The 17991-nt window shown below is 36.6% G+C and overlaps 1 protein-coding gene across 1 annotated transcript in view; it reads right to left on the bottom strand.

Annotated features, from left to right (window-relative positions):
* Nucleotides 1–17991, bottom strand: part of USP53 (ubiquitin specific peptidase 53) — an 84989-nt gene that overhangs the window by 36498 nt on the left and 30500 nt on the right. The window contains exons 2-4 of the mRNA XM_004715949.3: nt 15278–15921; nt 7927–8019; nt 2890–3024 (exon numbers count right to left, since the gene is read on the bottom strand). Coding sequence (XP_004716006.2) covers nt 2890–3024; nt 7927–8019; nt 15278–15421 — 372 coding nt within the window. The 5' untranslated portion in view covers nt 15422–15921. The remainder of the gene's footprint in view (nt 1–2889; nt 3025–7926; nt 8020–15277; nt 15922–17991) is intronic.

Raw genomic sequence — 17991 nt, forward strand, 5'->3', positions numbered from 1 at the left:
ATGAAAGCTTTAAAGACAAAGCTCCAAAGAAATACAGTCTACAAATGAATAATTCATTTTAAGACGGGACAAGATACTGCTGAAAATGAAGCTCCACAGCAACACCGCACCCACATTAACCTTCCAGGGGACAACTAATCTTGTTCACGGACCAAATGAAGGGGAGCTACAGTTCACAGCAGAAGTGATAGCATGCACCAGAGATACAGCAACTGGCTCAGCAAGACTGAATGAAGAATTAAAGTTGAGTAAATTTTTGCCTGGGTAGGTACCAAAACTGTTGCACCCAGATTAGCTGCAGACCAGAGCAGAAGTTTCAGTGGACAGTTTTAAACAAAGGGATCAAAGACATGATGCGATTGTGAGAGGAGGTGAAATCTTGAGTATCAGTATAATCTTACAGGTGAATCACTTGCACAGCTCTGGCTATCAAGAGATGGAGGAAGTCCTGTCAAAGAGAGACCCATTAAGAGCAAAGTTCATGGAAACAGTTTTTCTGGAAGGCTTAAGGTCAGGGGTCAGCTAGCAAACAGGCCTCAATTGCTCTTATGTAAGCTCAGGATAAAGTGAATGAAAATTAAAAGCAGTCAACAGGAGAAAGAATATATCCCATAAGTATATCCTTGAGTATATCCCACCTGAATTCAAGAATATCTTTTAAAATTAGTATTACAAGATAAATTTTATTAGGGGGCTCTTACAACTCTTATTACAATCTATATATCAATTTTTCAGGCACAGTTGTACATACATTGCCATCATTATTTTCTAGACATTTATTTTCTACTTGAGCCTTTGGTATCAGCTCCTCTATTTTATCCCTCCCCCCACTACCCTTATGGTCCCTTGATAAATTACAAGAAGATCTTAAAAATAGATTTGAACCATTTAACATTAATGACAGAATATAGGACAAGCTGAGGGATGACACAAACATCAAAAGGTCACTAAAAATATAAGAAAAGATCACATAGCTCTGAAACTTGCTCATAAATAGAAAAGCTAAAGCAAATAGAATAAATGATGAAGTAAAAGAGCTGAACAGAAATTTCCAAAGGGCAGCTTGAGATGACAAAGTATTATAATAAAATGCATAAAGACAAGGAGTTAGAACGCCAAGAAGGAAGAAGATGCTCAGTGTATCTCAAACCAGAGAATACCAGAAAGATGTTTATTTGTGTTTTATTGACTATGCAAAGGCATCACCTATGTGGCTCATAACAAAGTATGAATAACATTGTGAAGAATGGACATTTAACTGTGTTCTCACCGAACCTGTACATAGATAGAGAGGCGGTTGCTCCAATGGGACAAGTGGATACTGCGATGCTTAAAATCAAGAAAGGTGAGCACCAACCAAGATTGTATCAGCTCACCATACTTGTTCAATCTGCATGCTGAGCAAACAATCCAAGAAGCTGTACTATATAAAGACAAATGCAGCATCAATATTAGAGGAGGTTTCATTAACAACTTGTGATATGCAGATAACACAATCTTGCTTCCTGAATGTCAAGAGGACTTGGAGCACTTGGTGATAAAAATGAAAGACTAGTCTTTTCAGTATAGATTGCAACCTAACATAAAGAAAACGAAACCCCTCACACTTCCACTAATAGATAACATATTGATAAATGGAGAAAAGGTTGAAGTTATCAAGGATTTAATTTTACTTGGATCTACAATCACTACTCATGGAACCAACAGTCATGAAATCAGAAAACATTGCATTTGGTAAATCTATCGCAGGAGATGTATTTACAGTGTTAAAGAGCAGAGATGTTCCCATGCCATAGTGTTTTCAATCACCATAAATGCATGTGACAGTCGGACAATGAATAAGGAAGCTCACAGAAGAATTGGTGCATTTATGGTACTGTTGAAATGTGGCCAGAAAAAAAAAAAAGAAATGTGGCCTGCCAAAAGATCAAACGTGTCTGTCTTGGAAGAAGTACTGTCAGAATGTTCCTTAGAAGGGAGGATGGCAAGCTTTTGTCTCCTGCACTTTGGACAAGTCATCAGGTTAGGCCAGTCACTGGAAAAGGTCATCATGCTTGGTAGAGGATGATCAAAAAGGAGGGATATCTTTAAGGAGATAGGCTGACGCAGAGGCTACAACAATGGGCTGAAACATAACAACAACTGTTTGGGTGGAACAGTACAGCGCGGTGTTTCCTTTTGTTGCACACAAGGCCATTCTACATCATGAACAACCTAACAACAACGTAAGGTTATGTTCTGGATGTTCTGGATCATATTTATGCTTATGGTGGTAATACAGAACCTCGGAGATTATCAACCTCAGTCAGTGGTTCTCAACCTAGAGCGTATTATATTGTTATCCTGATATTTGCTCAACAAAATCCTCTTCTATACAAATGAGAATCATGACATGAGATGAGAAATGTTACTTTGGAGAATTGGATGCATATGTAAATGTGGTAGGAAAAATACTTATTTTAATTATATAATGTATATTTAATAAGGCTGTTTAATGTAGCCTAACATTTCATAAACCCTTGAGTCGCAAAAATAACCCAAACCAAAATATTAGAAAAATTATCACCCACACTAGTTACCCCTGCGTCATCTCTGATAGACAGGGACTCCCTGTGTTCTGGAGGGTGTCCAGGGGCTCAGGTCACCAGGTCTCTCTCTCAAGACATCTCCGGGTGGACTCACAACTCCAACCTTCGAGAGCCCCCACATAACACAAAATGGACTTAAGTTTTTATTTTCTGTGGGGTCTCTGAAGAGCAAGCTATAAGCCTATTAACCTATTTGAGACTGTTCCATTATTACAAATATTATGTTTCATTTGTCTTAAATTTGCATAACTTAAGGAATGCAAGTTTATCCCCATGTCTTAAGGATTATCCAGATACTCACAAAGCACTCAGCAGCATCATCCATAAGGCCGAGCTGAAATCGCTGCTCATCTCTGAAGCTTTCTGCAAGAGCATGCCTTATATTATCGGAGGGAAGTGCTTTTTCTCGACTGTGTTGAAACTGTGCAAATATTGTCTGTAAATCACCAATTACATCAGTAAGTCTAATACCAAGAACTCTTGAAAACTTAAACGATTTCATTATAAGACAGGGAAATAATATACTCATTCTAAGAAACTAATGGAAAAGTATTTTGCTCTACAATTGCATAAAAATTACTTGTATCAATAAATGTTGAAATGGGTGTAACAGCATCTAAATTACTGGAAGCTTAACATAATTAACATAATATATTAACATTAATTAATGTATCAAAATAGTTAGCATAAACATTATTATGCACACTAGGAAATTCTGATTTATACTAATGTATTCTGATTTACATGGCCTTCATTTAAAAATTCCAATACAGGCAGCAGATCATGGACTTTTGAGAAAAAGCTGCTTTAAATCTAAAAATAATACTATGAGAGGTAAAATTATGTTAACTCAAAAACATATATGATCACATAAAAGTTAGTATGAACTAATCATAAAAACAAAAACACTCGAAAGTAGCCTATAGGGAGCGCCGGTGGCGTCGTGTTTATGAGCTGGGCTGCTAAGTGCAAAACCAGTAGCTGCTCCGAGGGAGAAAGATGGGCTTTCTACTCCCGTAAAGAGTACAGCCTCGAAACCCAGAGGGGCAGCTCGACTTTCCTCGTCGTCAACTACGAGCCCACACCGACTGAATGGCAGTGACAAAGTAGCTTATGAATGAATTTTTAAAAAAAAACGTTGTTTTTCTACTACAGTCTTAAGTCTTAAAAACTGATAAACTCTGAGTTAAAATATAAAAATCAGACAACTTTGATAAAATGGCAAATTTCTGCCTACTGTATTGTTTCAGAAAGATGAAAATATACATTTTTAAGAAGAATCAGAGAAAAGATCATTCCTTTTCATTTGTTAAGAAAGCATTTTGATGGTATCTGCTTGAAATAATCTCAGTTCTCTAAATGAGGAAAAGCATTCCCTGCATAACGAGTAACAATGAAAAGTTCACAGATGGGCTATGCCTCGGAGAAAGCCTAGGGAAGCTAGTCTGTGTGGGAGGGGCTGGGGGCTACATGGGGGGAGGTGGTGGGAATGGCTATGAACATTTTGAGCTAAGAAAGGGAACTACATAAATTTCTACAATGGCGCAGTCACAATTTACTATAGAGTAAATAAAACATAATACTATAATTTGATTTAATTCATCTTTCAACCCATAACAATTCTTGTAATAGATTTTGCTATGTTCTAAAATTTAGGATATAACATTACTTCCTTTGGTGATTTATTCCAACAATCCTTTCAAAATTATAAGGACATTAAGGCATGTAAATAATTGTGCCCCTGTATGTATTTAAATTCTGAGTATTGAGGAACATTTACCTTAAATTAAATTATATTAAATTCTTAATCTCATGTGATCTTAAAAGTTTTATCTAGTGTACAAATTCCTGAGCAAAGAGTTCAGTGACATCAATAAGTTGGGCTAACATCTACTAGACTCCCCGATCCTCCCCTCTTAGGATTCCCGTCATTTATTTCAAACAGAGCCGTCCGGGAGACTAGAGTGGCACACTCAAAACAATCTCATGGCATCCCGATTTACCCAGAAAAAGTCAAGGTCTTCACAACCTCTTCAGTTATTTACTGCTGCCCCAGCAGGCATCATGTGAGACAGCTTTAGGTCTTAAATTACCCAATTACTCTGATTTATGACAGGCAGTTGATGCTGGAATCTATGTATAGCCCTTTTGTGTGGCTGTTGGTTTCTCTACAGTCTGAAGGGAAAAGAGGTGACTCGTGTCCAGGAGTTAAGTAAAAGCTGTATAATAATCCTCACTTGTCCTAACCTATGTCAACATCAACATGTTTCAAAGCATGATTTCTGCTCCATATACTTGTTCTATGAATACTGATTGTGGATCCAAACAAGATGAAACCCCTGACAATGTCAATCTTTCTCCGTTTATCATGATGTCACGTATTGGTCCAATTGTGAAGAATTCTGGTTTCTTCACCTTGAGTTGTAGTCTAAATTGAAGGTTGTAATTCTTCTTTATTTTTTAAACAGATTTATGGCACTTCATCCAGATATCATACAATTCAATAGCTCAATCATATCAAGAAGAGTTGTACACTCATTACCATAATTAATTTTAGGACATTTTCTTTTTCCTTGTACTCATTGTCATTAGTGTAATATTTATTTTTTTAACTGTGGCAAAAATATGAAGGCTGCAGTCTTGATCTTCATCAGCAAGTGTTTCAAGTCTTCTTTCAGCAAGCAAGGTGGTGCCATCTGTATATCACAGCTTGGTAAACCTTCCTGCAGTCCTGATGTCGCATTCTTCGTCATATAAACCAGATTCTCTGATAATCTGTTCAGCATACAGATTGCTGATATATGCCTTTCCTGAGATTTAAACCATGCAGTACTTCCTTGTTCTTTTCTTGATCACACAACTATCTCTTGATCAATGTACAAGTTCTGCATGCATACAATGAAGTGTTCTTAGAATTCCCATTCTTCTCAAGGATCATAATTTGTCATGATCCACATAGTCAGAGGGCTTTGCACAGTCAGTAAAACATGTGGAAACATCTTTCTGTCCAAGGAAGCAGTAGTCAAGAGATCAAACAATGCATTGCATAGGAAAATCTGCTGCTTAAGACCCCTTGAAAGTGTTTAAGAACAAAGATGTCAGTGTGAGGACTAAGGTGTGTTTAACCCATGCCACAGTATTTTCACTAGCTTCATATGCATGTGAAAATTGGATACTGAATAATGAAAACTGTGATAGGTAGGTTTGTTGTGCCAATCTGGCTAATAAGAACATGTGGGATTAATAAGGTCACAGTTTGATGGAGGGCAAAGAGATAAATGGCTCGGTGAGCCCTGCCTCTCTCTCTCTTGCTCTCTGGTGATCGAACCAGCCTGTGGCTGCCTTAGCTACTTCTCTACCTCAATTTGTGAGCTACATTAATGGTGGGGCACCCAACCCGTGGATTGTGTAGCTAGAACTTGAGATTCCTTTGAGATCTGCTTTGCCACACTGCTGGTATATATATCGCTTGAGCTTGGGACGGTCAGATCCTGTCATCTGGCTGACTGTTGGTGACCTGCCCTGCTGTTTGCTGCCTGTGGCCGGACTGCCTGCATTGCTCTACAGAAGACTCAGCTGTCTGCTACCTTGACCTTGGACCCAGCAGCCCTCGTGAGTTAAAGGACTTCCACTATATTAACTGTTCCATGGAAGTGAGTTGAACTGAGCCCTCTGTACTGGACTAGTTAGCTGTTATATTCCTTCATGCTGTCTACACTCTTATATATACATAAAATCATAAGTGTCCTAGTTTCGTTTCTCTAGCGAACTCTGTCTAACACAAAACCCAAAGAAGAATCAATGCATTTGAATTATAGTGCTGGCAATGAATTTTGGAAATACCATGGAATGTTGAAAGAACAAAGAAATCTGTCTTGGAAGAGATGCATCCAGAATGCTCCTTAGAAACAATGTTGGTGACATTTTATGTCACGTATTTTGGAAATGTTGTCAGGAAAGACCAGTCCTTGGTAAAACAGAGGAGCGGGGTGGGGGAAAGTGGAAAATCCTCAACAAGATGAACTGACCCAGTGCCTGCAACAATGGGCTTAAACATAACAATTGTGAGGATGGTGCAGTGTTTCCTTCTGTTGTACACAGGATCACTATGGGTCAGAATCCACTCAACGGAATCTAACAATATACTTACTGGAAGTCATGAAGGCTGGGCCCTGTTCAAAAGGAGCAATAGATTCCTTTTTATAGGAAGAGTACAGAGAGTTTGTCGACTTGTTATAAAGACACTACAAATGCTCTTAACCTCTCTGACCTCCTTGCTGGCCACCATGCTTCTGTCACCCATGATTCCTCAGAGTTCCTTGAAAATATCTTGCACCCTACTACCTTTGGGGCCTTTGTATCTGATGTTCCCGGCTGCCGAGAACCTTGCCTTATGGTTCTCTCACTTGCTGACATCAAGTTGATTCTGACTCATAACTACCCTATAGTTCACAACAAACATCTTTTTCCAGTCTTTACTCAAATGGCATTTCCTCAATGAGGCTTCCCCTACCACTCAACACTCCTTCCTTCTTTGAATTTATTTTTCTTCCTTAGCACTTAGTGCCATGTAATATACTACACATTTTGCATACTATCTCCTCCCCTATAAGAATATAAGTTGTGAGATCAGGGGTTCTTAGCACTTGTGTTCATTATTTTTACAGCAATGCTATCTTCTCAGTGACTGCAGCAACACCCAGAGTGTAGTAGGAACTCCGTAAACATTTACTGAATGAATACAGAACCGATTACAAGGATCTCCATGTGACCTCCTCCTTGGGGGACGGACAACAGAAAAGTGGGTGAAGGGAGATGTCAGACAGGGCAAGATATGACAAAATAATAATTTATAAATTATCAGGGGTTCATGAGGGAGAGGGGAGCGGGGAGGGAGGGGAAAAAATGAGGACCTGATGCCAGGGGCTTAAGTGGAGAGCAAATGTTTTGAGAATGATGAGGGCAGTGAATGTACAAATGTGCTTTACACAATTGATGTATATATAGATCGTGATAAGAGTTGTATGAAAAAAAAAGAGTTGTATGAGCCCCTAATAAAATGATTTAAAAAAAAGAACTATTTCAAATTAATAAAAAATGTAATATTTCTAACAATTCTGTACTATTTACTACATTAATTTAACTACTCTTATGTAACAACAGAAAACAAAAACATAACCATGAATAAACCTCTTTAAGAACTAATCTTCAAAATTATAGACCACTGGTTAATAAATCTTATTTACAAGTAAATGGACCAACTGTATTAAAAATTAGGTTAAATGAAAGTTTTGGAGAAACACTTGATAGTATTTGTTCACAATTATTAATAAGTTACCTTCAGTGCACAAAATATGCAGGCATCTCCCTGACACACATGTCCAGTTAAAATCCGCAAGCTTCGTCGGAATATGTCCAATTGCCATAGAACCTAAGAAAGAGTGATGTGGAAAGAAATTAGAAACACAGTAAAACTTTTTCTTACTGTGAAAAAATAATTAGATTTAGATATTTTAAAAATCCAGGAAGGTGAGTCAATAACTTCCTTTATTCATTTGTTTAGTCAGACATATACCACAAGTAAATGCAATAGCGTGGAACTTTGGCAGCACAGGGTTTAGGGTCACTGCTAATCTATAGCTTGCAGTTTAACCATCCACAGGCTCAACGGAAGAAAAGGCCTGGCAAACACTGCCTATGTAAAGATTATAGCCAAAAAAGGTTAAAGTCCCATGGAGCAGTTCTACTGTGTAACATGGGGCTCAACATGACAGCAATTAACAACCACAATAATAGCAAGTATAAAACTAACTGATTATCTATCTATCTATCTATCTATCTATCTATCTATATATATATATATCATGGTATATAGTGATATAGTGATGGCTACAAGATGTTCTTGTTGATTCATATCTAAAACCCAGGACAGGGATAAAGCAGAAAAATGCTGACTACTCAACTTCTTATCCTATCATGGAAATGATATGAATAGGAAACATGAGATACTAAATAAAGGACTTGGCAGAGCCATAAGAGAGGAAATGATCATACATACCGGGAACAAAGTGAAATTTAGGAAGGAAATATAATTGGAGTTTAAAACCAGAGTATACTCAACAGCGGGCTGGTGGGTCAATGTGTGCGGCAAGAATGAAGGGTGTCGTCAGTGTATATGAAATGAGACGGAAGGCACATGACTGCAGGTGATAATGATAGCACATAAAGGTAAAAACCACTACACAATAGCATACTGCTTTTATCTTCTATTAAAAGACAGAAACAAAAAAGACAAATTGCTGATATGACTCTGTACTGTATTAAGGATCTGTACAATGGAGATAATGAGACTGCCTATCTCATTGGAACCAGTTACTGTCAAGCTGATTCTGACTCACAGTGACCCACTACATATACAGACTATATTCTATCCCTTGTTTCAGGAAATTCAAGTCTAAGCTAGTCTTAACACTAATTAATTTTTATCAATGTTTATTTCTCCTTTAAATTCTTGCATGTAGCATTTTAACATAGTGTCTAACAAAATGAATGGAGCTATTTTTGAATGTTTACATGGTTCTTATTGAATTACTCCCTGAAGCACAATATAATGTATAGACTTATATTTAGTAACAACATACTTCTTATCAAATCCATTACTTTTTAAGTACGTTTTAAATGAATAAGAAAGGGTTAGTAGATTTAATTTGACCTATGTTAGGTGCCCTAGTGGGTGCAGTGACTATGCATTGGGCTGTGATCTGCATGGTTAGCAGTTCAAAACCACCAGTAGCTCTGTGGACAAAAGACAAGGCTTTCTATTCCCATAAACAGTTAGTCTCAGAAACCCACAGAGGGTCACTATGAGTCAGCACTGACTCAATGGTAGTGAGAGTAGATCCATACCTTTTAAATGCTTGCTTTCAATAATTTCTTACAAGATGTATTGACAATGGGTCCCTTTAATTGCCATTTCTTAGGCAACAAAGAGAGATCTTTTGGAAGCAGGAGCAAAGAGCATTTCCAGAACAATCAGGGAAGAAAAGCCCACAGTGGCATGTTTGAGATCCCTGCCTAAAACAGCAGCGGCCGAGACCAGAGGCACCAGAGGCTGCAGCACTGAAGCCATGGGACAAAGTAAAGGAGCCATGTCCATGACAGAACAGAAGGGCTGTAGCCGAGATCTGTGGCCTGAGATACTGAGCTGGAGCAGAAGGTGGGATTCCTGGTTCCCCGAGGCCAGGGTACCATGTGGCCTAGTGTCTGAGGACCAGAGAGAGAGACATGGCTGTAGGCTGAGGAGATGTGCTGCTGTGGACCAATGACTGTATCTTCATTAATGCGTTCTTATCTAGATTTGGGAAGCCTGTTAACTTCCTTAGTAACGTCCCATAATGCTGAGTATTATCTTAAGAGTCCTGAGAGGCCACATCCTGGGAGGAATGGTTGATATCAGAATATGATTTTTTTTTTAAAAAAGGGGGATAGAGGGTGGAGGCATGTCTGACCTCTGCCTCAAGGCAGCAGGCCTGGGGCTGTGTAGCCAGAGGAAGTCAGATGTGGTCTCTTTGCTGTTTTTGCAGATGCTGATGGGCTAGAGTTCAGAAATGTGCACTGAAAGAGATAACAACCAGCAATTTACAGAAAGTCCCTCTTGCATATTCAGGTGGTTACTGAGGAGTACATGCTTGTGAGGCTACAGAAAAAAATACCCAAGGGAATCTTAGGAAGCAGTGCCCCAAACTGACACTGGCCTGGACTGGGGCTTGTTTCTAACAACCATGGCAGAAAATGTTACAATTCACAGGGCATTGACTAGGGGGAAAAAAAAAGGTCTTCTCTGGAAAAATCAACCTAGCATAAACAAAGCTTGCATGTACAATGATCTAACTCTTTCCAAGTATATTAATGCTATCCTAAAACAAAGCTCAAGAATACTTACAGGAATATAAAAATATCCATAATCCAACAAAGTATAATTTGATAGTCACGCAAAACGATGAAAAACTATAATGCAAAGTTAAGGGAGAAAATAATCAACCAACTGAAAAACACGCAAAATTCATACAAATAATAGATTGGACATTTAGAGTAAAACAATTATAACCGTGTTTATTATGTTCAAAGAGCTAGTGGAACTACTGAGCATGTGAAGTATAAAGAAAAAGAATGTTTAAAGATGCCAATGATGCTTCCACAGGTGAATACTACAGTATCTGAGATGATAAATACACTGAGTGGGATTAGCAGCAGGTGAAGCATTTAAAAAAGAAAAAAAATCAGTGAATTTGAAATCATAGCAATAGAGGTTATGAAATGAAACACATAAAGAAGATTGAAAAAGAAAACAGAGCATCCATGAGCTCTGAACAAACTTCAAACAACCAATAATATATGTAGCTAGAGTTCCTAAATGAGAGGAGAGACAGAAAAAATATTTAAAGAAATAGTTTAAATTTTTCCAAATCTGATTAAATTACTAATTTGTAGCTTCAAGAAGTTCAACAAACCTCAAGCTTATTAAATAAAGGGAAAATTGTGTGAAGGTACACTATAATCAAATTGGCTTTAAATCCTCAAAGCAAGTAGAAAACACACACACACACATTAAATATAGAGGATCGAATAGAAGAATGATCGATTTCTTATCAGGAATAATGCACGCTAGAAGATAGTGAAGCAAAACTGTTAACCAAGAATTCTTTGTGAAAATATTTTTCCAAAAAATGAAAGATAGTTTTTCAAAGAGAAGTTTAAAGAATGTATCCACTGCAAACACGTGTACTATAAGGAATAGTAAAGGAAATTCTTCAAGCAGAGGGTAAATGACATCAGAATTTTACAAAGGGGAAGAACAGGTAAGATTAAATAAAAAATGACTAGAGGGCAAAAACACAGGAGTGTAAAGAAGAACTGAGATTCCACGGAAATATCTGCCACGATGGAAGCCCTTTTCCTCAGAGCCTGACCAAGTGCTTAATTTCAGGTCTTTTGATGTCTGGCACTCCCCCACCCAGTGCTGTACAGGAACAGTGCCTGCACGTCTCACAGTGCTGAATGGCAGCAGACTTTGAGACAAGACAGAACAGTGAACATCACCGATGATCTCAAGGTCAGATGGTATCAAGGCTTTTCTTTTTTCTTTTTAAATCATTTTATTAGGGGCTCATATAACTCTTATCACAATCCATACACACATCAATTGTGTAAAGCACATCTGTACATTCATTACCCTCATCATTCTCAAAACACTTGCTCTCTACTTAAGCCCCTGGTCTTCCCTTAGGTGACTTAAGGAACCTCCAGGTTGACATCTGTCCCAGGTAGAGGGCAATTAGGAATAAAGGTCTGCGTCCTTGACAAAGTCTAGATTTGTGGGTTTATCAAATGGACTAACTTTGGACTAACTTGGAAAAGTCACAAGGTCAATTTAACTCACTAATCTCTCTCTCCACTCTCAGCTTTAAGTGAAGAAAACATTAATAGCAAGGAGGCATGTAAAATAAAATTAAGATATAATCTAGGATCGACAGAAAAATGCAATTATTTTAAATCTTCTTCATCTTTAGTGCAATACAGTCAATGATCAGAAGTACTAAAACAAATTCAAACTAAACTAAACTAAACTCACTGCCACTGAGTAAATTCAGACTCATAAAAATCCTATAGAATAGGGTAGAATTGTCCCTTTGGCTTTCCAAGACTGTAACTCTTTACTGGAGTGAAAAACTTCCTCCTTCTTTCATGGATTATAAAAATAAATAATAATAACCTTGCTATGAGTAAGAGATCCTACAAAATCTGGAACTACTGAATAAAAACAATATTATACATACAAAAAGGATATTTATAAGTTAGAAAAGTAGTTAAGACATGATTGTTAAAGAATTGTAAAAGTACTGAAACAAAATATATCAAATTTCAACTTAATGAAAGTATGATTGTCCAAGTTATGATTCCATAGTGATTTAAAGTTGAAAATGGGGGATGGAGAGAGAAGGTGAGTTTGAGAAGTGAGAAAGTGAAAAACGTCCACATTCTCATTTCAACTCAAGCAACTTGCTTCTTTTTACTTTATTGGAAGTCTGTCCTGGAGTTCTTGTGAGAACAAAAGGGAGGGGTAGGTTAACGGAAGAGTTCGGTGACACAAAGACTTAATTTACTTTGCTGCTAAGCAAAAGGTTGGGGTTCAAGTCTATACAGACAACTTGGAAGTTGTCTGGTGCTGGGCTTACTTCTGAGAAATCCACAACTGAAAATCTTTTGGAGTACAGTTTAATTCTGACACACATGGTACTGACATGAGAAGGATTCAAGAAGGGCAGTTTTTTTTTCTTTTTTTTCAGATTAGCTAATTTTAAAGACATAATACATGTATGCAATGCATGTTTGTTCTTAGGCGCCATCGAGTCTGTTCAGATTGAGAGCGACACTATGTGAAACAGAGTAAAACACTGCCTGGTCCAGCACCATCCTCACAAGTGCTCTTTATGTTTGAGCCCACCCTTGAAGCTACAGACTGCATCAATCCATCTCACTAAGGTCCTTCTTTTTCCTCTGACTCTCTACTTCAGAGGTTCTCAACTTCCTAATGCCACAACCCTTTATTTAATACAGTCCTCATGTTGTAGTGACTCCCAACCATCAAATTATTTTCATTGCTACTTCAAACTGTAATTTTGCTACTGTCATGAATCAGGCAACCCCTGTGAAAGGATTGATTGACCCCCAAAAGGGTCGCAACCACAAGTTGAGAACCGCTGCTATACTTGATCAAGCATGATGTCCTCCCAGGGCCTCATCTCCTTGATAACATATCCAAAGTACATAATTTGAAGTCTCATACATAATAATTATCAATGCATCTTGCATCTAGTCCAGTTAATTTCTGACTAAAGACATTGGTAGAATAATTTCTTCATTATTAGCTTTAGTTGTTGTTACATGATAGCTGATTTCTTTGAATAAGGATAGATATAATCCCATCACAGACACCATTGTACTTCAAGCTAGATCTTGAAATGGACGTTTTGACAATAAAGGAGAAGCCATTTCTCTTGATTGTGTCATTCCCAGCAGAGTAAACCGTATGATCTTCTGCTTCAAAATGGTCAATACCAATTCACTTCAGTTCACTAATGCCTAGGATATTGATGTTTATGTATTACATTTCATTTTTTTGGTGACTTCTAATTATCCTAGAAGCAGACTTTGTTTATTCTGTGTATGTGTGTGTACATAAATATATATGCCAATCCTCTATGATTTTATAATTCAATAGTCCAGTGTAATTATTATGATAAACTCCAACTCCAAACTTACTGCTGAGTCAATTTTGACTCATAGGGATCCTATAGAGCAGGGTAGAACTCTGAGTTTCTGAGACTATAACTGGTTATAGGAATAAAAAACCTGTCTTTCTCCCAAGAAGCTGCTGGTGGTTTCAAACTATTGACCCTGTGGATCACAACCCAATGTGTAACCATCACACCACACCACAGGCTCCTGACTATTATGATAAAGATAAAATTAAATCAAGCTATGTATAAAAATGAATGTACTATAACTTAGTACACTTAAATTTTTGTGCAATGTTATAGTAATGGGGAAGGAGGCCTGCTGATGCTGTGGGCTAGGTGTTGGCTGCGAAGGGCAAAGTCAGTAATTCGTCCTCATCAGCCACTCCAAGGGAGAAAGATGAGGCCGTTTTCTCCCATAAAGATTTTGTACTGGAATCCCCAAGGGGCAATTCTATTCTGCCATACAGAGTTATGCTATAAATCTGAATCAACTCATAAAGGGATGATTATAATTTTTTCTGTAAAATTTGGTAAAAGGAAAACGGGCCTAACATTGCTACATTCTTTATTATTACATTAAAATAATATGCATTAATGAGCAGGGACATGGCAAATCAAATCATAAAACATTAGGAAAACCTTTTTCATATGAAACTGCTGTCTTCTAAATTTTGACCTAAATATGCTTCATAATGAAGTTAAAATTATGTTAGAATTTTACATGATACAATTATCTTTCTTATGTTCTAATACACCTTTGGCCTTTCTTTAGCCATCTACCTAGCAATTGCACATAGATATTCCCTAAAAAGCCAAGAATTGAGTCAAATTAATGTAAACACTACACGGAGAAACAATTTTAATAGCCTGTTGTAAGTTATTCAACTACTGAGCCATATATTTTTATTTATATAAAGTAATAAAATATGCAATCACAGGCCAGTGTAAAAGAAATCAAGATGTTAACAAATCCTATTCAGGGGATGCTAAAGGAAGGATGAGTATTTATATAATATTTACCAATATTTTATAATATATGCACACATTTTTACATTACTGATTATATTTTCTCAATTGTAGCTTTCATTATTGACAGGACTTCAAAATTTAATAAAACTACAAATTGAGTAATACTTGTATTGACACAAAATGCTCTAAGCATAACATGTCTTTGTATATTTTTAGAAGTATTTAAAATATGTATTCTTAATTTATCAAGTAAACACCTTAAGTCAAAATCATGTTTGTATCACAGAAACCTATCTTTCTGTTAAAAAGACCAGTTTCATTTATTATGGAAACTTAAAGGCCCAGTCAAAATATGATTACTACCATTAAAAATCATGTCTAAAGATCTTTTAAAAATGTAACAAGTTATTTTGGACTCACCTGTACAGCACTATTAAGAAAGCAGCTGTTCTGTCCTGGTTCATTCAGTAATCCTTTGGTAGGGGCCAGAGAGAGCACACTCCCAGGCTGGTAAACTTTTCCAAGATTGCCGGTAGGTTTTCGTAAGAATTTTACCCAGGGCATTTTCAAGCAAATTTATTTGCAAAAATCATGGAATTGTATCTTTATGTGATATTTCTGGTGATAAAATGGATGATATCTTGAACTGTCCACTTACAGTCAGTGCAATCTGTCAAGTCCATAGCTCTCCTGATGCTGTCAGTTGTGTTGTATTTATTAAGTAAAAATAAAATATATAAATGATAAGCGTGAAAGTTTAAAACACCGTTATATTAACCAAAGGCTTAAATGGTTTTGTGTTAAATTTTGTAGTTTAAGATGGATGATGTAAAAATGCTAAGAATAAACATCAATGAAAAATCAGCTTCCTTAAACCCATCTGTCTTGATGGATTAAAAAAATAGATGATACCAAAGATGTAGCGCTGGCATTTGGTATGATTCCTCTGGTCATTTTCTTTTCTTATTTATGCATTTATTTTTAATAAGAAAGAAGACTGTCCTTCCCAGGTGAGGGCTCAAAGGTGGTCCCACATTTCATATCAATCTGAAGTCAAAGCAAATCTACAAGAGAAAAAAGAAAAATTTAAATAACAGTAAAGATTAATCATGAAAATGTCTATTTTACTACCTAACCACAAATACTGAAAGTAGAATTAAAACTAACCATTAAAAGGATTAGAACTAATATACTTTCTAAAATATGAAAATTTAAAAACATTTCAAGTTCTAAAATTTTACAAAAATCTTATATAACATTATCTGCCTCAAACTTAGGAATCGACATTTGAATTTCTGTCCATTAAAACAAATAGATATCTGTTTCTTGTATATTGTATTCTGATCTTACAAGTAAAAGAAAGTTTCCTAAGAAAGTCAGTTGATTTTATATACATTGGCATGTAGAACAACTTTTAAGAAACATTTCCTTACTAAATCATAAGGTTTATCTCCATCTTATTCAAAATACATGTTCCTGTAAATATACCAACAAACATAATGAAAAATATCTATACTATAGAAGACAAAATAAGTACTGCAATCTACTAAATATACAATATTTATGCACATCAAAAGACTTCATCAAAAGAGTCAACAGGGAACCCACATATTGTGAAAAAATATTCAGTAATAATTCATCAGTTTAAGGGCTAGTCTCGAAAATCTATAGAAAACAACATCTTAAAAAAATATATAAATAACTGAATAAAAAAGGGCAAAATATAAGAATAGACAATGTATGAAAGAAGACATCCAAGTGGCCAACAACAACATATGAAGAAATGTTAAAATCATTGCAATAAAGAAATATAAATGTAAACAATAATGAGATATCATCTCACACAGACACTTTTAGAAAAATTCAAGAGAGATAAGAATGTGCTTACCTCGTTGGTAGGACTGTAGAATTGTATGACCACTACGGAAATCAGTATGGCACTTCCCTAAACAAATGTAATCCAAGTACCCCATGACCCAGCAATCTCTCTACTGGGGGATGCCCTAAAGAAATCAAGAATAGCCCTTTCCAGGCTGATGACCTCCCCATGTGATCACGCCTCTCACACAGGGTCTCCATCCTTCCCCAGAAGAGAAGAGGAAACACAAGAAGAAGTGCTTGGTGCAGAGCCCCACTTCCTACTTCACGATATTAAATCCCCAGGCTGCTATAAAAAATCACCACGGTCCTCAGCCATGCACAAACAGTCGTTTTGTGTGTTGGCTGCTCTACTGTCCTCTGTCAGCCCACAGGAGGAGAAGCAAGGCTCACAGAAGGATGCTCCTTCAGAAGGAAGCAGCACTAAGAGATCCTGAATCAGATGCGTGGGGAGCCATCCCAATAAACCCATTTTGGATACCAAAAAAAAAAAGAAATGAAGAATACAGGGTGAGCATACATATGCACACCTATGTCTGTTGCAGCAATTTCCACATTAGCAAAAACATGGTAACAACCAAAGCCCCAATTATAGGGGAATGGATGAACAAGCTCTGATACATTCATACTATGAAATATTATACATCAACAGAAAACAATGACAACTCTCTTAAACAATGTAAGACATGAGAAAAGCTAAAGAACATTATGCTTAGCAAACTCAAGTCAATATTAAAAAGATAAAGATTAATAACATTATTGTTATTAGGAAAAACAAAGAAAAAGAAACATCGTTTATATACCAACAGACAAGATTCTGATGAATACAAGGTGGCCAGGGGTGGGGACCAGAACAGAGAGAGAGGGACAGATACATTATTGAGGGGTAGTGGTGATGGAAGAATCAATATCTGGCGGGTTTAAAAGGATATTGTTGATTTCATTTATTGAGATGGCCCGTGTAAAGATATCTGGTATGCTTCTTTACCCCCCCACAAAAAAAATCCCTCTATATTCTTTATCCTTCAAACATAAATAGTGGTCTGAGTGGTTAAAAAAATGAGTAAAACTGAAATAGACTTGGAATCTTTAGTGACAAACAAATTCATCTCAAACAAACAAACAAACAAAACAATGCATAATCCTGGTTAAAGGAACATTAACTGTAGAACTTCTCAAGTATTACTAACAAATTTCCTTTTAATCAACTGAATTTCCTGCATCCATTCAAAAAAACATGTATTGGGTCTTATATT

The sequence above is a fragment of the Echinops telfairi genome, unplaced genomic scaffold (genome assembly GCF_000313985.2).
Source record: "Echinops telfairi isolate 266 unplaced genomic scaffold, ASM31398v2 ScPeMD7_5927;HRSCAF=6808, whole genome shotgun sequence".
NCBI classification, from domain to species: domain Eukaryota; kingdom Metazoa; phylum Chordata; class Mammalia; order Afrosoricida; family Tenrecidae; genus Echinops; species Echinops telfairi.